This window comes from Gopherus flavomarginatus, chromosome 4, assembly GCF_025201925.1.
Source record: "Gopherus flavomarginatus isolate rGopFla2 chromosome 4, rGopFla2.mat.asm, whole genome shotgun sequence".
Classification (NCBI taxonomy): domain Eukaryota; kingdom Metazoa; phylum Chordata; order Testudines; family Testudinidae; genus Gopherus; species Gopherus flavomarginatus.
In genome coordinates this window covers 134,664,367-134,688,892 of record NC_066620.1, presented here as the reverse complement: position 1 = coordinate 134,688,892, position 24,526 = coordinate 134,664,367, and the positions used below count along the sequence as shown (strand labels likewise).

Sequence of the window (24,526 nt, the reverse complement as noted above, 5' to 3'; positions counted from 1 at the left end):
TGGGTATTTTATGCCATCCTGTCATCAGAATTAATCAAGAAGTTAATGAATACTCAGATTCCAAAGAGATGCGAATGCTTAGTACGAATAATTATTTTTAGAGATCATAATCTAGGTCAAATCCAATTTCCCGTTTTTGACAGGTGGCAAAAAATTACCAAATTAATGGAATGGGATGTGAAAAGCTAGGCAATGAAAGGAGGGAGAAGAAAGCACTTCTCCATTCTTCCCAAAACCAGATGATGTGGAAGAAAAGGAATGGATCCTATTTAAACAACTGATTCTTGGAAAGTCCATGGCAAAAATACATCAGTAACAGGGAATAGTTGCTGCAGATGAGAAGCAGAATGGTATATGCCAAGGAGGCTTTAAGCAAGAATTCTGAGACTCATGGACAATATCTAACGCCTACTGAAGTCAATGGAAAGACTCTTGCTGACTTCAGTGAGCTTTGGATCAGGCCCATATGTACCACCTTGGGGTGACTAAGCCCAAGGACTCTCTGCCCCATTTGTCCTTTTCTTTGATTCTAGTCTTTTGGCCTTCCTCCCGGGCCTGGCGCCACCCCGAAGAGGATGATAAAGTGGTGTAAAGCCCAACAACTAAATGTCAAAACATAGTAAAGAAACATAATTCAGAAACGGAGATAAAAATAGGAAAAGAAGGGAAGATAAATAATGTGCTCCTTAAATACATACAAGGCAAACAAACAGGCCCAGGAGAGATTAAGGCCATTGAAAGATAAGAGTGCAAAGTGAGTGACAGATTATCTTTAATATTGCCATGGGCCTAAATGATTTCTTTGCCTCAGAGGAAAGGGATGGGAATGAAATCTGAAAAGCTTCCCTCTCATTGCCCTGGAACAGATAATAAGGGAAAGTAGATCTACTGAAAGTAAACAAGACTAGCAGGCAAAGAATACTCAAAGATATATCAAGGAAACATTTTTTAAAAGCTTACTATAGACTGGCGTAAAAAGTATGGATAACATACTTTTAAAAAGGGACAAGACAGAACAGAGGGAGCACAGAACCATCAGAAACATGGGAATGCAATTACAAACTATTTAAAAGGAACAGTCAAATTTAGGAAGGCACAGTCAGCAAAGATCCATGAAAAGATAGCTCATGCTTGACTTGTCTACTCAAATTATACACCTCGGTGGTTCCCAGCTACCACTGTGCATCCCCAGTACTGATACTTTTAGACCACAGTCGCCAACTTTAACACGGTAAATAAGCGCCCCGACTTCCACAATAAGTCAAAAATCTAGCTAATCCCATCCCCAAACAAGGCCCAAACAAGCCAATCCCTAAGAACCCCAACACTCTATGTGACTAGATCCCCTCCAGCGTGGAGGCTGGGACTGTGGTGGGCCCATTGTGCACCCCTGACTTTCTCCCCTTCTTGCCCCTGTTTGCTCCCGCCCCCACCCCTGCTTGTCGGGAGCCGATCAAAAAAGAGAAGGAACAAGCAACAAGCTACAAGCCAAACAAGTGTAGCAACCCTAAACCTATGCTCAAATATGGCGTCTGTATGGCCAATTGTCGGTCAAAAGGTCACATTGGTACCATGTGCAACACTGTAGTGCTGTGTGCTACCCTATGGTGCGGTGTGCAATATTATAGTGCCGTGTGCCTATTCTCGAACCTTCTGTCTGGTCAAAAGGTCAGTATAGGGCCGTGTGCTATTAGTGGGCTGTGTGCCACTTGTGTGCCACGTGCTACTGCAGGGCCATGAGCTACAAATGTGCCATTTGCAGCCCCTAGTGTGCCGGGTGCAGATCCTGTTTACGTAAAGGGCACCAGCTTGGAACCCGGTTGGTGAAGGAGCTAGGGACCAATCAGACGCTGACACGAGTAAGAGTCTTCGAATAAAACTATGTCTCGTGCCAAAAACGGCAGGAGTATCCGCATGTTAGCTGAAAGGCCTGATCACCCTTTCAGCCAGGGTCTCCTCTGGATTTTGCCAGCTCGTGTCATGTCATTTCTTTTTGTTTTTCGGATTATTTCTCACCAATTCGTCATGCTCTTGGTGTCTGTACTGCTGGTCAGCCGCACTTGGAGTATGGTATATGCATTTTAATTTCTGTAAATACTTTGTTTGCTTAGCCTTTCCCCCTTTTTCCTTCCCTTACTTGGTGCAAAGTTGTGTATATAGTATATGAAAGTCAAATTGTTGTACTGATTGCTATGGTGGTTGTTTGGTGCATTTTACAGCATATGGTTAATGCGTGTACAGTTTACTTAGTTTTGTGTTTCTGCTCTGGATTTTAGTGAGCAGTTGATTATAAATCGTTTGGTTTCTTGTTGTTGGATGTAAATAGACTGTTTCAAGTTGTGTATGGTTTTATTCTGGTAGTATTTCTAGTTGATAAATTGCTTCTCCCCAGTCCAAGTTGTAACTTAACCTCGTTAATAAACAGCCAAGTGGTTTGAAATTTCAATCTGTTACGTTTTGATTTTCCTCTCAGTCAAATACTTACTTGAACCTGCATCTGTCTCGGACAACAAGCAACATGCTACAAGCAAAAAAATAGCCCACAAGCGACTCACAAGCCAGTTAAGACAAAAACAGGTCCAATTTCTGCATTTTTTTAGCGGATTTGGCATGTCTGGTTTAGACCATGTGACTAGTAATATTGGCTCCTGCTCCCCACCTTAATGATGAAACTATGTGCTGGGTCCTGGCATATAGCTCGACACACCTTAATCTGCAATGGAGCAATGGCTGTTCTGTAGCTGAAATCAAAATCACAAGAGCAGCCCAAGCTTGTTAGAGAGCATGTGAGTGCCATACAGTCAGCATTTAAAGATGTTGATTTAGAGAATCTGGAAGTGTGTCAGAGAGGGAGAACTACTGACATTAGAAAGCCTGGTGAAGAGGGAAACTGGCAGATTTCTCCAAACTCTTAAAGCTCTAGAAAGCAGGAAGATTTCCAAGGCTATGTGGGTTACAGCAGAATAATTCCACAAGCATCACTAGCAGATGCTGAAGCACAATGACCTAAGATGAGGCAGAAGCCACAGCAGGTGGCAATGTGGAGGCACCTCCTTAAAACCACAATCTGGAGATGTTTTTAGTGTAATTGTGGGGAATTAGCCACCAACCTCCCATTCACCTGACTTCATCATGGGAACTTTGAGGTTAAAACGTATGTATTGCACTTGAAAAATGGGTTCTGCTATGCATCAGTATATATTTTATAGCCTGAATAATGTGGTTTTTTTTAAAGTGTCGTTTACAGTAAATAATGCTTGCTCTTTTACAAAAATATCAGTGAATAAAGAAGATTTGGCTTGAGGCTTCAAAAAAAAAAAAGTCCTTCTAAATTTGTTCCCCTTTTAAGGCCACCTCAGTTTAATAAGCCCTTCTTGTCACCGCCTTGTTAGTATGCAAACGGAGATGGATAAGTACAGATTCTAATTGCTCATCTGTGTTTGCTTATGATTGAGCAGCATGTAAACTAGCTCCAGAGAGAAGAAAAACACAAAGAAGCATCCTAGTGAGATTGCAGATTTCTAAAACCTTTCCAGCTGAGTGTGTTGTGAAGGCAATAAATAAACTTCACTCCTGCTGCACAGGAAAATCTGTTATTAACAAAGCCCAGCAATACCAGTGAAGGTGAATGCTGCAGGTTAGCTGAAACATACAATCACTGTGAAGAAATACATAAAGTTTAAGGAAATGTGCAGAATACTTTGCAAAAACTATGGTAAGAACTTCAGTGTTATTGTGGAGAAGTGCTTGAGAACTGATACAATCACAAATATCTAGAAGAAAAATGAAACCAAATGGTGAATGGGAATGTAACTGTTTCCCTAAATCTGTGTGCTGTATTGTAATGAAATCATGACCACCTGTAACTTTGCAGCACATGGGCCACTCACAACTTCACAGGGACACTGTGTAGTAGAATTCAGATCTCTGCTCCAAAAAGCACCAGCTTCTATCCTTGACTAAAGGAGAATCTCAGCTAGCAGTACAGAGCCTCTGGGAATTCTGGTTAAATAGGTAGCACTGGTACAGATGCACACTAGCCAGTTCATTGCAACAGTCCTGCATGTTAGAGTATCTGAGATGTGTGTGGAAACTGATATTGATATTGTTGTAGGCAGTAAGCTGCTTGGGGCAAGGTCTTTGTCTTCTTGTTTGTGTAGACAATACCGAGCATATCAATGTTACGTTGCGGATTAATCTGCCAATTTTCAGCTTCACATACAAATAACAAATATCAACTACATGGAACCCTCATCCTTTCCTTTTTTGGCTAGAACACTTGTTCAGCTCCCTAGCTGGCCAGGTCTTGCTGGTCTCGTGTGCATGAGTCACATGAAAAAGTATTAAATGGTTTTGGCAAAGACTCATTATCTCCTTGTGTTTTATGCGGCAGCCTGAAGTTCTGCCAACTCACCTCAAAAACAACCAAATGGCTCTAATGCCTGAGCCCAAGCTACTTTTTTAAACATTTCTCCTCCCCTCTCCCCTGCTTTGTTTCCTAACCTGCTACAGAAGAGCTGACTCTAAATACTGGGATAAAGTGTAGGCAGGTTTCAAAGGCTATCGGTTTTGTGAAAATTGTAATAAACTGCTTCCTGGGCAGTCACTGGTGTTTTCCACATCCTGGATGCATGCAGCTAGATAGAACCCGATGGGAACAGATGGGATGCTGGAAAGACACTTTAGGTGCATAACTCGGGCTGGGAGCAAGAGAACTTTAAGTGTTTGAGAAGAGAGTCGCTGAATGGAGAATATACTGCAGAACAAATCATTCCAACACCAGTTGAAGTCAATAGAGAGGATCACTTAAACGAGTACACGAGTGAGCCCTGATTGACCAGAATGCTACAGTGTTTTTGAAACAATATTGAAAACATGATAGTGTTTGGGTCTATGTCTCCAGGGCCACTGAACTGAACTGGAAGGTCTGATTGCAGCTCCGTTAGGCATATCCGTACTAGCTTTCATTAGCGATCACAGCTAAAATAACAATGAAGACGCGGTGGCACGGGCTTCAGCCCCGGCTGTTTAAGCACGGGTACATATTCCTGGGTACATATTCCTGGGTACATATTCCTATTGCTAGCCTGTGCTGAAGTCAGTGCCGCTAACCAGATTAAAGCTAGTGTGAGTATGCCTGGCTAAGCTGCAACCACACCTTCGATTGCAATCCAGTTGCACTGTAGACATAGCCTATGAGAAGACCAGGGTCAAGGATTAAAGAGATGTGGAGGTGAAATACAAGGAAATTTGGAAAAGCCCCTGTCTCAGTTCAGGGCAACTGCAGCTGTATTTCCCCTCATTGGTCCAGCAATGGCACCCGGTATCAGTCTTCCAGCTCCCCAGCCATTGCCTTTCCGGGTGGAAACCCGCATCTCTCTCCCTTCTGACCAGGGTATTTCCAGGCTGCAAAGCTCCCTGCCTTCACTGTGTTGCTCCCAACAGAGACAGGCTGCCCAAGGACACCTGCTTGCTTTCTCTTCAGGGACGGTCACCAGGGGTGATTGCTAAAGTTATAAGTACCACACAGTTCTTTCTAAACAAGCCTATTTTATTCTGAAGAGGAAAGCACCACAGAGAAAACACATGAAAAAGAATAAAAAAGACTGCACACATGTAGTGCACGTATACCTTCTGGGGGACGAGAGGGCTTCAAAGATTTGAAAATGGAGCAAATACTGTAAAATCTCCTCTTCCTACTAGAGAAGGTACATACAAAGCCACAACACCACATACACAACTGCATTTTTAATACAATGTACCCCAATGGTATTAACCTTCATTCAGTAAGAGTTCAAGTAGCTCAATAAAGTTTATCTTAATTCCATAAGGTTTGTTCGGGATATTACAGAAGGTTGTCAGTCTGTCACAGCACTGTTTTGAAAAGTGACTGTTAAATCCAAAAAGACACTACAGTTAAGAGGAGTGGCCTATAGTTCAATGCAATTCAGCGTGCAGAATGCAGGAACTGCATTAAAGATCAGTGTGGATTCATGAAGGATTACTCAAAGAACTGATGTTAATATAATATTTTACTGACAACTGTAATTGGGGCGGAAACCACACAGCAATGCTCATAGCCAGGTAAGGTTTGCAAGGGAAATATGCTTTTTTTGCTGTCATAAGTTAATGCTAGACGGAGGTGTGTGTGTGTGAAGAGAAATAAGAAAGGCTTCTGCAAATATATCAAGGGAAAAAGAAACACTAGAACGACAGTAGGCCCCATTAATAAAGGAGGAAGGGAAAGAAATTAATAACTTAAAATGGCTGAGACACTCAATTCCTTTGTTAAATCTGTCTTTAAGATGACAAACATGTAAATGGAGTGTGAATAATTAGAAAGGAAGGAAGACACTGCTAAAATCACTCTAATGATAAAGAGAAGCTAATGGAATACTTGGAAAAAGTGAACAAAGATATGGATTTTAGAGTAAGAGAATTAGTTAACAAGGAAACTGACAATTATTTTTGAAAAATTGTGGATACTAAAAGGCTGGGAAAAAGTAAATTAATTCTGATTTCCTAAAAAAGGAAAAGAGAACAATTCCAGTCGTTACTGCACCATGACTGAGCTCTTACACTGCAATCATCACAGCTCAGAAGGGATGCATTGAAAGGGAGCAGTAAGCCATTTTTTGTGACCCCTTCCTCCATTCTCCCCTGATCCTGTGGCCATCTGGCTGCTGGATAGGTCTCTACCTGGTCCCACAGGGCTCCTCTACTTTACCCCTGGCTGGCTGCCTCTTTAACCCATCCATACGCCGACACTGGCCCTACACCGTCAGAGAATTCTTCACTGACAGAATACTCCTATTGCCATCTGAACTGTTATATAGGCTGTTTTGTATAACCAGAGCAGTACAAAGCAGTGTTAATGGGTCAAGGGATCAGGTTACATAAGCTTAAGGCCATGTAAAATATTGGAACAAAAAATTAGACGGGGAAAAAATCATTAAACACATAAGGCTCAACCAATACCTATTGAATTCAATAGAAAAACTCTTAACTTTAATGGGAGCAGAAGCGAGCCCTTAACGGAGAATGGAGCAATGAGCAGTAAGCAGCCTGGGTTTATAAAGATTACATGTTTCTCAACAAACTTTTTGTGACAAAATTTGACATAATTCGTAGATGACGAGTGATAGTGGGCTATGAAGTACAGCTAGGAAATAATCCTTTTTGTTGAGATAATTAATGATAAGAATCATGCCTTTATTTGCCAGCTGGCTGTTGGGATCTGCATTGCACAGCACCATGTACACTTATCGAGGTCTATAAATAATAGGTACCTTCATATGTTTGAATTGTGTTGAATTTGGGGAATGAATAACTTGATATTCAGATGAATATTTGTAGCCATAAAATCAGTTACTCCAGTTCTGTCATATGCATTACACATAACAGATTTAAACTGAATAGTAAGAGTACAAGAAAACATTCATGTTTTCTACTGGACAACATGTTCATCATTTATTTCTCCTTCTCCATAGTTTGCTATTGCTTCCTCTAACTCTCAATGTTTGTGATTTGACCACTGGCGTTATTATTCTGTAGCTCTTACATGAAACACACCTAACATCAAAGGGAGTTTGAGGTGAGTAAGGACAGTGGGATGGAGCTACAGGAGAACAAAATAACACACATGGTTAATATCAAGATGGAATCATATATATATATTATGTTACCACTTCTGTTTCCTTCAAGATAGGTTCCGTTTCTAGTTGGGCTGGATGTCTGATGCCTCAAACCAGTAGATGAAGGTCCCCCGGAGGACATCGGACCGGAACGATGACTGCAAGAGGAAGAGGAGCCTCCAGCAAGACGTCCATCTCCAGAGCTCTGTCTCATGGTATACAGGGAGCCCATGCAATTAAAGGCAGAATCAGAAGGATCAACACTGTAGCGCTTCATGTTCATAGGGTCAACCAGGTAATCTTCAGGTATGATAGTTTCTGCTTGGCGGGAAGCCAGTGAAGAGAAATATAGATCAATGAAATGTAGATCATTTCTATTCAGCCATTGAACATCTTGTTTAAAAAGTTGTTTTGTGCAATTAGTTTAACTCTCTTGGCAATATCACACATAGCCAACTGGAATCCACCAGCCAGAGCCCTCAGCGTGGGCAGAGTAGCATTTATGCCTTTGGGAGCATAAAAGTAATTGCTGCTGCAACTGCTGTACAGACAACTGAATGCATCTGCTGGGTTTTAAGAAGTGACAATGGGTAATGGGACAAATTCATACCTCTGATACTAAATAATAATAACAGGTGTAACTCCACCAATGTGATTGGAGTTACAGGAGGGTTGGGTGTGGCTCAGTCTGATTCAGCTGTGTTAGTTTTGTTTTGGAGTAATTATTTCTTCAGAATCAGGGGACATTTACGGTTAAATTTGAAAGGAGGGTGGGGGAAGTATGTTCCTGATGGGATGAGGCACAGGTCTCATTTGCTTAATGGTGCTACATGAATAACAGAGGATGCGGGTTATGAATCCATCATTCTCTTATTCCCTTGCACTTAAAGCATGAAAGTCAGAAGGAAAAGGAGGACAATGGGGCATGCAATTTATTGGGTAAAAACTCCTGTCACCCAATGAGAAAGAGTAAAGATAATAAACCAAAATGTTCTGGCTGCAATTACAAAAATTAATCAGGAAATATAATCGGCTCCAGACAGACGTCAGGCCTGATATTCCCCAAGGGAAAGAAAGACTAGATAATTCATGAGCACTCCCAAGTTTGATTACCAACAGAGAGGGATAATTGAGCTTTCCAAATACATTTCAGGTGCAAACATGAATACAGGCTACACAGCCATTTATAAGTTTTTGTCCTGTTGCACCCCTTCCCTGTTTTGAACAGTTGTTGCTTTCTGAAATAATAACTATCCAAACCCAAACAGAATGTCCTTTCCTTTTATCATGTAGCCATCAGTTTATATTATTATCTATAAAGTCCTATAGGTGTTTATGGCACTTCGCATATACAATAGGCAAGACTGATACCACAATCTATTACTAAGGTTGCCTGACAATTTCCATTTTAAGGCCCTGTTTTCAGTTACTTATAACTTTGCCAAAGTTTAACTGTTTGAGTTAAAATTTTCCATGTCATCTATCTGCCTCAGATTGATGTAGCTTGGAAAGTTTCAGTCATACCAGTAAAACTACTTGCAAGAACAAGGCTAGAGAAAAATACATTATATTTCAATATTGAAAACATTCTGGCAAACTTTTATCTGCGTCTCCCATGCTTTGGAGCACGGACTTGAAATTTGCCAAGGGAGTGAACTTCATGTTAGGGATGTGCCTTTTGCTGTTCCTGTGAAAATCTCCCGACATTGACTAAATTATAAAGTGTTTGAAAAAATCACACTGCACACAAGCTCAGTAGAGACTTAGAGATTTGTAGCTAAAATCACCAAAGATTCCATGCATACTGAGCATGCTCCAGCTGCTCACAGCTAATATGTATGACCAGACTGTGAGTGCACCGTCCCCACCAAGTGATTGATTGTGGTCAGGATAGGCCTAAGCATTGGAAATGAGACAAGAGAACCTGTATCTCTCAGTGACCCCCTTGCTGGGCCCAGGCACCAAAGGGGAGGAAGGCACATGACTCAAGTGCAGACAGCACAAGATGGGGAGAGAGGAGGAGATTGCAACAAGGCGCTTTCTGGGACTGGCACTGGGCAGAGGAAAGTTGTGATTGGGAACTGGAGGACCAGGGAGGAAATGGGACTGGTTGGACAAGGAAACTGAGACTGGGAGCAAGTGAAGGGAGGGTGGAACTGAGAGGTAGTGAGGGAAATGGGGGGAGACTGAGAGCCAGTTGGTGGTGGGGGGGACACAGAGGTCAGATGAGGAGCTGCTGGGACGGGGGAAAACTGGGAGACTAATACTGACTGCATAAGAAGACAGGGAAGAAGTATGGGGAGAGAGGCAAGGCAGAACTGATGAGGAACCAGGGAGCAGGAGCAGTACTGGGATAAGCTGGGCAAAGGGACTGTGACAATGACCCATGGAGAGAGTAGCGCGGAACAGAGACTGAGATTAGATGAGAAGACCAGGGAGGAAAACTGAGACTGGGAGAAACAAGGGTGCGGGAGGATGACTGAAAGCTGTGGAAAGTGGAAAGACAGATCCGTGAAGGAGCCAGCCAGGGGTACTGGGACTGGCTGGCAAGGAGACGGGGAGTGGGGGAAGACTGAGACTTGGACAGGGAACCTGAAGAGGAAGATTAGGACTTGCTGGGCAAGGAAATTGGGATAAGAAGCCTGAGTGGAGATTGGGACTGGGACAAGGAGCCAGATGTGGGGAAGAGAGAAGACTGCAACAGGAAGAGGTTGGAGGGGATGGAGTAGTAGGGGTTTGGTTTGGGAAGGACTGTGGCATGAATACATAGGATGGATAGTATTGTGTGTACAGTGTATATAGGGGGAGTTGTTAGCAACCCTGTATACGTAGGTTGCTTAACACTTTCTATTATATAAGATTCTTAGAACTTTTATTCAGGAAGTGCTACCACCTCCATGGTTTGGAGGAAGAGAGAAAGCCCTTAAATTAGACAAGGGCCTTTTCTTTACCCCATGAAATTCCATTCAGGTTCAGCTGAGATACAAACTATTAAAAATCACCAGTTCCCTTTTTTCACTTGCATTCCCCCAGGAACATTTTGGAAGTTTGGCAAAATAATAATTGAACCCAGAACAGGCCATACCATCACCAAAGCAGCAGCAGTAGCACCGCCAGCAATATCTGTGAGAGCTGCCAGAGGAACTGTAGCAATGGGGAGGAAGGAGACCCAGGCCTGGTTCCTTCCCTGCAACAGCTTACCCCTAACCTCGGCAGCCCAGCCTCCCTTTTAGGGCCCCCCATGGGATAAAAGCTCCCTCAACTCCCAAATGGGGATAGCAGTGCAGGGAAAAGAGAGAGACCTTGGTTGGGCCTCCCCCAGCCACCTCCTGGCCCCAGCACACAGTGATGGCAGCCCATTTTCCCCTGTGGGATAACAGCCTTCCCTCCTGCTGCCAGTTAACCTATTTAGTCCTACGGGCCAAGTGGTAAAAGTCTGTGCTATTATGCTGAAGCTACAGGATTCAAACCCTACTGCTGATGCATGATGAGGGGGTTGTTGCAGTTGTATATAATAGGATTTTTTTATTTTCCTTTTTAAGAAAATGTAGGAAATCACAACCAAACAAACAAACAATTAAATTAAAAAAACCCCACAAAACTCTGTGTTAAAAGAATGTTACTTAGATTGACAAAACAAGCACTTGAAAGTTCAGAAATACCAGATTTATGTTTGCTGGGACAACCTTAATTCCTCCTTGTACCTGTATTATGATACAGTGTTTAATTACATGATCACATACTATTTTTTACACAGGACCCCTGTCTCATTCAGTGCACAGGCTGAACACACAAGGAGGTAGAAATCAAGTTGGATGATTATATGTATATATAATACACCTTACCTCGATATAACGCAACCCAATATAACACAAATTTGGATATAACATGTAAAGCAGCGCTCTGGGGCATGGGGCTGTGCACGCTGGTGGATCAAAGCAACTTCGATATAACGCGGTTTCATCTATAACATGGTAAGATTTTTTGGCTCCTGTGTCAATATATATTCCCAAGAAAATGTTGTCTTTGGGTTAAAGAATACAACTGGGAGCCAGGAGATTTGAGTTCCATTCTGAGCTCTGCCACAGACTTTTTGTTTGACCTCCTTGGTCAAATTATTTCACCTATCTGTACCGCCATTATCCCACAGGTAAAAGAGGCACAAAGGGACCTACTTTGCAAGAATGTGGTGAAGTGTAATTCATTCGTGTTTAATAAACCCATTGAGATGCTCAAAGGGAAGGTGCATAGGATGCTGACAGTGTGATTTTTATGTTGTTGTTATTAGGAAGGACAGGCTACAGATAGGAACAACATGAACCTCTTCAAACATCAGGCTTCAAAATGTGCCGTTTAAAGGCTTCTGGTCTTCAGGATGACCTGCTTAACCAATATCATCTCCAACCATGAATAATCATATCTACAATAGTAGCCTGACTCTGGATTGACCAGGAATTTCCTCTGAGCAAGACATTCTGCTGAGTGGAATAGGGTGACTTTTTTTGTGCTAATGCTTTTTTGTTTGTTTTTTCCCCCCCAAAAATGCAGATTCAGGTCAACCCAAACAATTTGCCAATTTGGCTCGATTTCAATGAATAGTTTCACTTGGAAAAAAGAAAAGAAAAAACAATTTGGAAAGGTCAAAACTGCTTCGACTTTTCACTTAGGAAAGACTCTTGTTTCAGAATTTTCCTCAATATTATTAAAAAAAAACCAACAAAAATTCAAGAAATTTTGTTTGAGCATGACATGAAACAGTTTCCCCCCCAACTTTTTTGTTCAGCCACTGAATCAAAATCTAGTTATTTGCAAAGTCTAGATTAGGAAAATGCTACCTAACATGTTTTAACTAACCCAGTTTTAAACAGGGATTTGCAACTTGAAAATGCATCAGCTGGTCATGTCAATCCTAGGCTCTCCGCATCCATGCAGGTGCAAAGTCTTGTTTAAAACTGTGGTCACTGATGCATTTTAAGCACAATTTATTTTTCTAGTCAAGACATGTCCACAGTCTTGAGACCATGAAGCAGCATGGTGCGCTGTACCAGGAATTAGAGAGGAGAACTAAAGAGCCCGCACACAGGAAGAGGTGGAGAGAGTACAAAGAAGAGGATGCAGGGAGGCCAGAGGAAACAGGAATACAGTCTGTTAGGGAAGAGATGTGGTAGTAAGGCTGTGTCTGCACTATGAGCACGACAGCAGCACAGCCCCAGCTACACCACTGTAGCACTGTAGTGTAAACGCTTCCTACATTGATGGAAACGGTTTTTTCATCCATGTAGTTAATGCACCTCTCTGAGAAGTGTTGACTTGGTCGACTGAAGAATTCTCCTATGAACCTGGTTTTGTCTACACTGGGGGTTAGGTCATTCTGACTTATGGCACCCAGGGTGCCAAATTTTTCACAGCCTTGAGCAAAGTAGCTGTCAATCTAATTTTTAAATGAAGCACAGGGCTAAGGGAAACTATGGATGTAAAAGAAGATAGCACAGGAAAAGAGGAGGGAGATATCAAGGGGCAGGGGGTGGCAGAGACTGACTTATGTGGAGAAGAAAGCCTAGGAGCCTCATAGACCCAGGGGCACAGAAAAGGAGAAGGGGAGCAGAGCTAGATAGCCACCAGACAACTATGAATCCCTCCAACCAGCTCCAACCAAAAGGGAGGAACAGTATCCCCAGCAAGGGGGGGAGGGGTAATAGATGGGCAGGGAACTGAAATCAGAGAAGAGGGCCTTGAAAAGCATCAGAGTAGGAATCAGGTTTGATAAAAGATGATGCCACAATATTGCCATCTGTGTACCTTAGTGGCAGGTTTGTTGTATTTTTTAATTGTCTAAGTGCATCCTAGAATTATGATGGAAGAATTACATGGTCTCTAACACACGGAAGGTAATTGTGAGGACAGCCTAATTCTATTATAGATGAGATGCAATGTACCTACTACAGTGGATAAGCTCCCTGGGGGTTTGCTCTGTCAAAATATTATCCTTCAACATTGCATGGTCTTGTCAAACTCTATTTTGTTTCACAATAAATAAGTGCAGGCTCCAGGAGGCACACTTTGGTAAACAGATGAACATTTAAAGGCGTTCTGAGCAAAGATTTGTCTTGTTTTCTCCTGACTACACAGCAATGTTTGCTGGAGCCACAGAGCAGGCCTTTATGGAAGGAGATTCCTCCATCTTTCTGAAGAGCTAATGTGATCGGCTTGACTCTTTCACAGCCCCTGTGGTACTGGGCTTTGTCTAAAGTCACAGCAGTCGTGCCTCCTCTCTGCCTGCCCATCAGGTCCATTGCGTGGAGGAACGCTCTTTTCCAAGGTTACAAAATACAGAGTGCAGTGTCTGGAGTGCACCCCACTTCGAGGGGTGGGGAGTGAGTGCAGATACTCTCCATTTGGGAGATAGTGGGTGGGGAAGAGGTACCACCTCTTGGGGAAGTGGATACCTACAACAGGAGAAGCTCTGCCATCAGCATAGGTAATGTCTTCTCTAAGCATAACTGCAACACTGTCAGTGTAGACAAACCCTGAGCTATTGAGGCCAATGAATGGGTTTATCTTTATGATCCCCATGCACCTGGCTAGCAAATAGGAGTTCCCTGTCTGTATAATGGGGATAATACTAATAGTACTTCCTTCGTCTCTTACCTATTTAATTTGTAAGTTATTTCTCTCTTAGCATGCATATATGTACAGCATCTGCACAAGGGAGCCCTGATTTCAGGTGGGGCATCTAGGTACTACTCAAATGCAAATAATATATTTTACAGAATAAATTTAGGAATGTAACCCCTTCATTAAACTACACATTTAACAGGGAAAGCATGAACAGAGAACATGCAGGATGGACAGCCCTTCTCCCTCCCGGCAGATCAGTTTCCTACTTCTTTTTTTAGTTTAATCAAAAACTGCACTTTCCTCCTCATCTCCTTATTACTCAAACGTTATCCCCTGCAGCCTGCCTGCTTCTGCCCATTGCAGATTGTTCAAAACCCCCTTAAGTCATCATCTTCTTCTACCTCTCCACTTACATCACCTCCCTCCTTAAATCCTTCCACTGCTTTTCTCTCTTACCACATCCGTTTGTCCTAAAACTCAACATCCTCCATAAACCTCTCTATCTATATATGCATATATATAAATACCCAAATTTATTTCCTCCTCCCCGCCTCTCTCCCTAAGCTCCCCTTTATCACCCCTTCTTACTGCTTCCTTCATCTCTTTCCCTCATCTCGACTTTGTGCTGTCTTTAATGCTGCCTTCCTATGCCTGGAACAATCGCCCTCTTCTTTCCTGCCAAGTGTCCTTTCTCTCCTCTTGCAAATCCCCCTTAAACCACATTTCCTCCCGGAAGCATTCCTATTTTATTCTTCTCATCCTTAAATCTCTCTACACTCTCCCTTTCCTGAACTCTTGTGCCTTTCTTTGTCTTGGCTATTTAAGGCCCGAATCCTGCAAATGCACATGCTTAACCTCACTCCTAGGAATATTTCCACACTGGGATGACTCACATGTACAAAGTTCAGTTTGAGTCTAAATGTTTGCAGGATTGAGGTCTTAGATTATAAATTCCTATAAAGGGGAAGGGATCTATCTACTTTCCTGTGTGTACATTTACATGTCATGCATCACAACAGTGTCTTAATCTAATGTCCTGATCCACGCAGGCAGACAACTGTGTCACGCAGGCAGATCCCCACTGACATCAGCAGGGCTCTGTGCAGTGTCAGGGGGTCCAGCTGCATGGATCAATTTGCAGGATCAGGGCCTATATTTCTAACATGCTACCTAAATTTATTGCCAAGTACCATTTTAAAAACTATTATTAATAATAATGAATCCCCATCCCCATAGCACAGCTCAGAAAGCAAATCAGGGCAACAAAACACAACTGTCATAGCTCTGGATTACATGCTGCAGACATTACGCAAAAACATCCTTCAGCACAGAGACCACAACAAGCAAATCTGACAATTACCCTGCACTAGATGTAATGAGTTCGTCTAGACTAGTATATCACGAGCTGTCTCTCTGTCGCCACAATGCCAGTTATTCAGCTACAAATTGCCTCGCCCCATATAGGAACATTGCCAAAAATTCCCAAGACAGCATCTCAAAAGGAAGCCCCCCTGTCAGTGTTATAGGCTACACAATAAGTTCTTGCCTGTCAAAGAGCTCCAGGGCCTTCAGTCTGGTATGTTTCATACCATATAGGATGTGCACATAGGACAGAGGATACTTAGAGAAAATCCCCATAGAGGTTAATTGGAGACATAGGTACTAGTTTCCTAAACAAGAGACCTCCTTTTCAAAGCACTGGTAGCTTCCCAGGACAACTGTCAGGGTCTGGTGTTTGTTTTTATCTCCGTGTGGAAAACGGTTCTGTAACGTTTGTTCTGACACTGCTTTTCTTTACTGTCTCTTCATAACCCCTTGTTCCACCATCTGTATTGGTTTGTCATTTTATTTGCTCCCATTAAATTCCCCATTAACATTTTTTCCAGCTAATATAGATTTCTTTCTCTCTCTCTCTTTTTAGCCTGTCTCCCATTGCTCATATCATTTAGTTGTAGGCTCAACCCTATGGCCCTTTCCTGGGCTGTTTAAAGTGCTACAATATTTTTTCTTATAATGGGTTGACCAGATGTGAACTCACTATTTTAAGCTGCATGATATCATGTCTTCCTCAGTTCTGTCCTCTCCTTTCCTAGCCACGGTTAATCTGCCAGGTTTTACTCCTTGCCCAGATATTTTGAGAGGAGCCAACCAGATTCTCAAAGTCTCTTTCAGAGGCTCCCTAAACAGCTTATATTCCTTTGTGTTTTATACTCACTGGGCTTAATTTACCTCCTATATCAGAAAGGGATTCACCCTGTTGAATGGCAAGGGGTGTCCGCATCAACACCCTCCCCTGCTTGATTGGCTGGGGGACAGCAGCTTTAACTTGGCAGGGGATTTGTTGAATCAGATTCCTGGCCACACCCCTTCCCCAGCCAGCATCACCCACTTATGGGGCTAGGCTAGCTGCTTACAGGCCTCCTATCCAAGCAAGGGTTGTGGTTACTGGGCACAGCTACAGTTCCTTTGCCAAGGTCACATATTACTCTGGTGGAAGCCTGGTATTTGATATTTCAATACATTAGGAAAGTACTTTGTATGTAATTCAGCCTAAGTGAGTGTAACATCGATGAAGTCAACTGAGTTGCCTCTGCTTACGCCAACGCTGAATTTGGTCCTTAGTATTCATGAATAAAGTCCAAAGGAGAAACAACACAACTTGGAATAAACACTGGTCTGCCATCCTGTTTGCAGAGCCAGAGCTTCCTCACTAACTTTCAGAAGGAAACTTAAGAGACTCAAGATCTGACCCAGAAAATTCCTCATTCCTGTGTTTAATGTTGATAGAGTCTCTAGCTAGCTAAATGTTCTGTTTATTGCTGGGAATGCATTCTCTCTCTTGCTCTCTCTCTCTCTTTTTTTAATTGAAATTGTAAGAGGTGCTGCCTAACCATAACGGAACCTAATCTCTACAGCTTTCCCATGATAGCCACTGCCTATTTCCTTCTCACATTAGAGTTATAAGGCTTGGCAAGAGAGAGGAGATCCACTATGTTGGATCTTTAAGTACTGTTTCCCCAGGGAACTCCCACATTGTGCTCAGGCATTGGGGAGATGGAATGGATGTGGAAATAGTGACATCTGTATTAATTTACTGGAAGCTTTCTGTACAACATAGGGTATCACTGTGAAAACATGTTGCATTTTCATCTGATGAGTTCCAATTAACAAGGAATGAAGATACTGCCTCTCAAACTTTACACGTGAAAAAATAGAATAGGGGAGTACAGAAAGATCAAATAAAGAGGTGCAGTACGGTCCACTTTTATATACCATCCTTTTATTCTAATCTAACCAGTTGAAAAAAAAAGACAGAGGAAGATTTAACTGATATTTACCAACCAGGCGTGCATTAGCTGTGAGCTGCCAACCTTCATTTTAACCTGGACTCCAAGGATCAGAAAATAACATTTTCTGTGTCTATCAAACACAGTCTCACACATTTCTGTCAGGTCAAAATACTTCTTTATACCTTGTCTCCACTGTAGTTTAATATTTGATACGTCTAGCTAAGCCTGATCATGAATTGGGGTTTTCCAGCTCCGAATTACTGCAACTGACTTACATTATGATGACAACACCACCCATTCCTTTTAGCTCAAGCCCCACTCCAGATATACAATGCCATGAAAATATGTCACCCACTCAGAGGCATTTCCATAGTCTCAGCACCATAGTATCATGCACATATGTGCACTATTCACAGCTTGTCAAGAAATAACTGTCATGCTCTTATCTCCAGTAGCAATATGTAGAGGGGCTCTTTACAATAAAGTGCTAGTCTTGCGGGCAGCAGCACCATCTGTGACTCTGGTTATAAACAAAGCATCTGCTCACAAGTTACTCCCATATCCCTCACAATCCAACACAAGCCAGATCAAAAGAAGCAATTTAACTTTACAGTACCTTTTCCACACCATGCCCTGGCTGTCTTAGCTTAGTCAGGCAATAAAACCTTTAAAGGAGCCACATCTGTTTTATGGCAGCGGAGCTAAGCAACTCACTACTAAGAGAAGAGAGTGACACAGAGATGCTTCCCTAAGGAGTCAAAGCATCACTGAGGCAACCACAAACAGCCAGTGAGCAGCAAGAATGTGGCACATGATGACAGCATTTCATCGCAGCCACATCTGAATTTTTCTAAGGATAGGATGGCAGTTGTTGCGTCCTCAACAGGAATATGTGATCAGACTCATTTCAAAACAATCAAACCATAGGCAGGACCAGGGAAATATAATTAAACCCCATCCATTTGTGCCTATATTTATTATGAATATTGAAATCACGGCACTGCTGTAGAGATGAACTGCTAAAGAGTTATTTCTCCTGGGTTTAGTCTAACTGAGGCAGGCTCTGTGTTTCTATGACATATAAGCACGTAGCAAACTTCTGGGTGCTATAAAATAATTGCTATGAATGAATGTATACTACACAGAGTTTGGGTAGCAGAGTGAGTTAAAGCACTCACCGTACACTACAGCTTTCAAAAAAAATGGTCGGTGTTGTTTTTTCGCTGTAACTGGTAAATGGAAATGTAGCAGTGTTTTCTTTTTTGGTTTTCCTTCTCCTTCCCTCCTGTTATTTGTAAGAGGCAAATGGAAACAGAAAAGAATTGAAAAAAGCAGGGGAAGGAGATAAAAAAAGAGGGAGAAACAGTGGGGGGAGGAAAAACTGTAAACATGTCACTCACGAAGAATTTTGCATAAACATTCCTTTTGGGAACCTGGGCAATAAAAATGACCTTTCAACTTTATACATTTTTTGGGCAATTCCTCCTCTTTTCACCTGTAGAGATGCAAGTTCAAATTCTGCCTTAATGGAAATGAGCTCTTAGGATCATAGAGCTGCCAAATGATCAGCCCCAAGGGCCATCTAGTCTAGTATCCTGTCTTCAGTAGTGGCCAGCACCAGATGCTTCTGAGCAATGTTCAAGAAGCCCACAGTAGCAAGATGTGGGATAATCTTACCTCTATGAAGGTCTCATCCTAATAGTTAGACATTGTTTAAATCCTGAATCATAAGTTTTATTTTCTAATCAAACCTATTTTTAAAGCATTCACTATTATAACTCTTGATAGTCTTCCTCCAGATAAATGTCCAATTCCTTTTTTTTTTAAATCCTGGCCTCAACAGTGTCCTGTGGCAATGAGTTCTGCAGTCTAATAACAGGATGAGTGAAAAAGTATTTCCTCTTTCCAGTATTATATTTGTGTAACCCTTCTGCCCTTCAGAGTTGGCAGCAACAAGGGCAGGGTTCAGTATCTAGGGGGTTCTTTTCAATAACACAATGCAAAACCAGCTCAAGCCCCCACCCAGTGACCTGGGCAATTATGTTCCACCCCCCGGGGCGCCTCTAAGAGGCAATACTTCCCCTCTTGCAAGCACAGAGTCTAGTGTAGCAAAAGCCTTTTAATAAAGGAGGGAAACAATGTGGCATTATGTTGGGGAAACACCACAAACAAGATTCATAACACAAAAGACCCACTCTCAGGTAAGTTTGGCAGTGTCCTTTTCCCTTCAGGGTCTTAAGTCCAGCGACCCAACAGTCACCCCACCCACAGTTTCTGTCCTCGGTCAGTGCAACCCCCAGAGTTCAGAATTTCATCTGCAGAGTTCACTTCCCAGCCCGGGTGGAAGTGGGGGGAGGTATGGGAGCACCTTACATGCTCCACTGCTCGGGTTAACAGCCAATTGCCATGCCTCTCTGTGGGGTTCGCTGCAGTCTTCACTGCCAGCCATTCTGCTGTCTGCTCCTTTCTGCTAGCCACCCCGCTGGCCACTCCTCTCCACTAACTGCTCACCACCAATATGTCTTCAGCTACCCTCCTTACTTAACATAGCTCTCACTCATTTCAGCTTTTAGTAACTTCAGCTCTTCAGTGATTTCAGCTGCTAGTTGGGGAGCCCAGTGCTGGTGTACTCAGAACCACTAGTCCAAAGTAGATCTAATGCTTAGACCTAGGTATCAGCAATTTCAGCTCTGCAGCATGTAACAAGACTCTCAATGGAATCAAAATTAGCTCTGCTATTACACAGTGGAGAGAAGAGGAGTCAAAGTGATGTTTAGGGCCTTCAGAAGGTCCCACCTCCTCCCTCCCTCCCTCCCTCCCTCCCTCACTCACTCACTCAGGCACAGCCAGACAAACTCACTCAATTCACTAGGCTTTGGAACCCATGTCCCTTGCCTAGCGAGTGCTACTTACTAGAGGGTGAATCCCTTCGTCATAAAATGCCAAGTAAAGTTTTACTGTCCTTGATTCACATAACCAGGATAACAACACTTCATTACTCCTGCCCCAATAACAAAGAGACTGGGGATCCCACAGTGGCCAAAGTGACCATTTGGGAAAGTAGTCCCATCGTGCTAGGTAGGGTGGGTGTGCCCAGGCAAACGAGATCAGCCCCTGGAGTCCTTTTCCACAGTTTACCACCAGATGTCAGGGTAGAGCTCATTCTGACTCTGCTTACATCTGCTACCTTTTAATTCCATTGAATGCCCCCCTGTTTTTGGTCCTTGTCACCAAACCACAACATTCAGTGCACCTGACTAGTCTCTGAAAAGGTTCAAAACTAGAATAGCAGAAGTGTTTCACCTGAGTGCCAAGTTGCACAGGTATAGCTGTGAGGAGGAGTTTGCGCCATTCTGCACTGTACTTCACTCTAATCAGTTCTATTAGTCTTTTCCTTTCATAAGCATCCAATTCACATACTGCACGTGTAACGCACACACCTTCTGAGTGTGATGTTCTGGCCCATCTAATGGCACCAAGACCATTTAGAGAGAGAGAGAGAGAGAGAGAGAGAGAGAGAGAGAGAGAGAGAGAGAGAGAGAGAGAGAGAGAGAGAGAGAGAGAGAGAGAGAGAGAGAGAGAGAGAGAGATTAATGAGTCTGCTCTACAGCCTTAGTTAACAGCCATAGGGCTTTTAGCTCATGCAGTACAGGCTCATGCACTAAGCTCCAGAAGCCCCAGGTTTGATCCCTCCTTCCAACTGGGGTCCATCGGTGTTACACGTGTGTGCATACATGGGCTTCCTGTACATGAACAATGGAAAATTAAATTTCACAGCCTTTCTCTATAGTATCACTAAGTGTATGATCACACAACACGTGAATAACTCTATATAGCATGGCACAAACTGGCATGAGGTAAAAGTTTGAGGCCCTTCTTCCCCTGTTGGCTATGATGAATTTTATAAGTTACTGACTAATGTAAATGTCGCTTGGGTAAGTGATATTTTTGATAATGGTGAACTGCTGCCTGTGGGATTTTTAAGCACATCTGTTGGTCTGACTCCTTGCAATAGGGGCATTTTGAATTACATTGTTAACCAACATGAAATATTTTACACATTGTTTTAGGAATGGGAGATTCATATTTAACTTTCATTTAACACATTTGAAAATAAAGAACTTGCTGATATTTTACATTCAAACTGCTTCAAAAGAATGAAAAAAAATTCCAAGAAAATCTTAAAAATCCTAACAAGTTGAAACAAATATAATCATAAGCATGAAATTCTACATCTTACTAGGATTCTAGATATATTTTACACTCATTCTGCACATCTGGACATGTAAGACATAAATTAAAATGCTTGTCTCATGTATATTTTGTTCATAGTGGCTGCTATCTCATCCATCACACTCTGGGCACTTACTCTAATCATTTCATCCAAATTCTTTGTTGACCCATTTTGAATTATGTGTTATCAAAAACAGATTTATCTAGATTCCTTTGGAAAGGCCCATTCCATATTTGGCTCCTTTGCCCTGATCTCAGCATCAGTAACATTTTGATTCTGCTGTAAATCATCTTGCACTGGAACCAGGTGACTCCAAGCCATTGCTCTGAAAGTACTGTTTGTTCAATAATGCAAGTCACTCATGTTCCCTTTCAGTTGTTTTTAGTGGCACTTGCTAAAAGAAGAGAGATCAACAAGGCTCCAGCCTTCAGCATGTGATGGGTCTTATTCAGAGGGGACGGTTTGTTTGCAGTGTGAGCATGGATGCAGTAATCCAGAGGAGAATGAGAAATGTTTCTTCTCGGGCTGACTGCTGGAAGGAGGTTTTTCACATCATTTGACACAGTTCCGAGGAAGTGGGAGCAACTCCATTACTGGGCATGCACATGAGTTTCAATTTCAAACATAGCTGAAAGTGTTGGTCTTTCCTGAGCTAAGTAAGAGAAGCCATTTATTCATGTCTGAATACTGATAACACCATAGCAGAATTTTCAGAAGCCTCCTCAATCCATCACTGAGTTAGCAAACATACTCTCATAGATGTTAGAGATCCAAAATATCTTCTGGGTCAAGTTCCTCCTTGGTGGAACTACATAGTTGTCAGTGGATTTACACTGGGTGAATCTAACCTGCTGGATCACCCTCTCCCTCCCCCTGCCAAAGATGGATTTATTCCCCATTATACCTTTACTAGTGTTTTGTCCAGTTCAGTTTTAAAGGTCGCAGACAATGGGACTTCTACTGCCTGCAATGGGAGACTATCAACAACCTAACAGATTACTCTATAGGGAAACTTCTCTTGATTCTGTATTTTAATTTTCTGTTACTTAACTTCATCTATTTTTCCTACTTATATCCCCACGTAACACCCTCAAGAATTCCTCTCCCTCCTTGGTATTTTTGAAAGACAAGTTCACAAGTAACATATACTCAACATTTGCAGCTCTCGCTGCTTGTTCACCAAGTCATCACCTTAAATGTTATGTCCAGAAAGCAAGACTGTGCATAAAGATCAATTTCTGTTCCATCTAAATGAAGGGTATAAATGACTTATCACTGTAACGTAACACCCCCTCACTGAAATACAGTCAATCAGTTCTTGAAAGGGGAGAGAGGTTTTGCGGGGTGGATAATGTCATACTCCCTTTTTTCAGAGCTGCTGGTTGTGAAAAGAAAGAAAAGAGCCTGAGAATACAAATACTTTCCCCCTCTACTCCAATTCAAGCACTGTGATCAATCCAAGCCCCCCACCCCCTCCTCAAAGAAAAAACAACTTTAAGATTAGGCAAATGTTTTATGTTAGTTTGGCTGTGCTTGGGTGGCTCGCACAATGCCTTCATTCCCACTTTAAATGTGACCGTAATATTTTATTTAGCATTTAAGGGATAATGTTCATGGTAGAGGAATATATGAGGCAATAAATGGCCTTTGCAGGTAATTAAACACTGAAGCCAAGCTGAAGCTATTGATAACCATAAAAGCCATTTATTTTGAGCATACGCTAAAACCACGAGCACTGCTCCTAGTGCATGACAGGACAAGATTTAACAAGGCACAACACTGGCAAGAGAAAACACTGTGTTTTTCATGGCCTTTGAGGGTTTGAAATTTCTGTGCCTCTGTTTATTCAGTATCTCCTGTGTCACTTTGAGGACAAGATTTCCATAATAATTTAGATAGTAAGAATATTCCTTAGCTCTTATTCAGCGTTCTTCATCCACAGTGCTCAAAGGGCTTTTCAAAGGAAGGCGAGAATCATTACTCTCATTTGACAGATGAGGACAGAGGCCCAGAGACATGAAGAAACTTGCCCCTGATCAGCCAGCAGGCCAATGGCAGAGCCAGGGATAGAATCCTGTCTCCTGACTCGCACTCCAGTGCTCTTTCCACTGGACCACACAACTACTTTGATTGCTATACCGCGTTCTGTGCAAGGCTGATAGAGTGTTTACAAAGAGAGGAGCAATCCTCCCCCCCTTGCAGCTAGTGAGAGGTCTTTTGCAGGTGAACTGGTATTGTTTTGCTAGTGCCTGATGTAGGCAGCACAATATAGGGTGCAAACATCCCTTGCACAGTACAGATCTCTGGTCCACAGGTATTTTTCCAGACCATTGGCATGGCAAGGACCCGAAAAGGGTAAGGGCAAATTCAATAAGAACAAATGCAAAGTACTTCATTCAGGAAGGAACCGTCAGTTGCACATGTACAAAATGGGAAATGACTGTCGAGGAAGGAGTACTGCGGAAAGGATCTGGGGGTTACAGTTGACCACAAGCTAAATATATGAATCGACAGTGTAACACTGTTGCAAAAAACGTGAACATTGTTCTGGGATGTATTAGCAGGAGTGCTGTAATCAGTACACGAGAAGTAATTCTTCCACTTTACTCTGCACTGATTAGGCCTCAACTGGAGTATTGTGTCCAGTTCTGGGTGCCACATTTCAGGAAGGATGTGGACAAACTAGAAAAAGTCTAGAGAAGAGCGACAAAAATAATTAAAGAAAACATGACCTGAGAGGGAAGATTGGA

The 24,526-nt window shown here is 42.4% G+C and overlaps 1 protein-coding gene across 2 annotated transcripts in view; it reads right to left on the bottom strand.

Moving 5' to 3' along the window:
- The window catches only part of SCML4 (Scm polycomb group protein like 4), a 106,176-nt gene that overhangs the window by 6,879 nt on the left and 74,771 nt on the right, over positions 1-24,526 (bottom strand). For both annotated transcript variants that reach the window (XM_050951408.1, XM_050951409.1), the window contains exon 6: positions 7,686-7,952. In XM_050951408.1, coding sequence (XP_050807365.1) covers positions 7,686-7,952 — 267 coding nt within the window. The remainder of the gene's footprint in view (positions 1-7,685; positions 7,953-24,526) is intronic.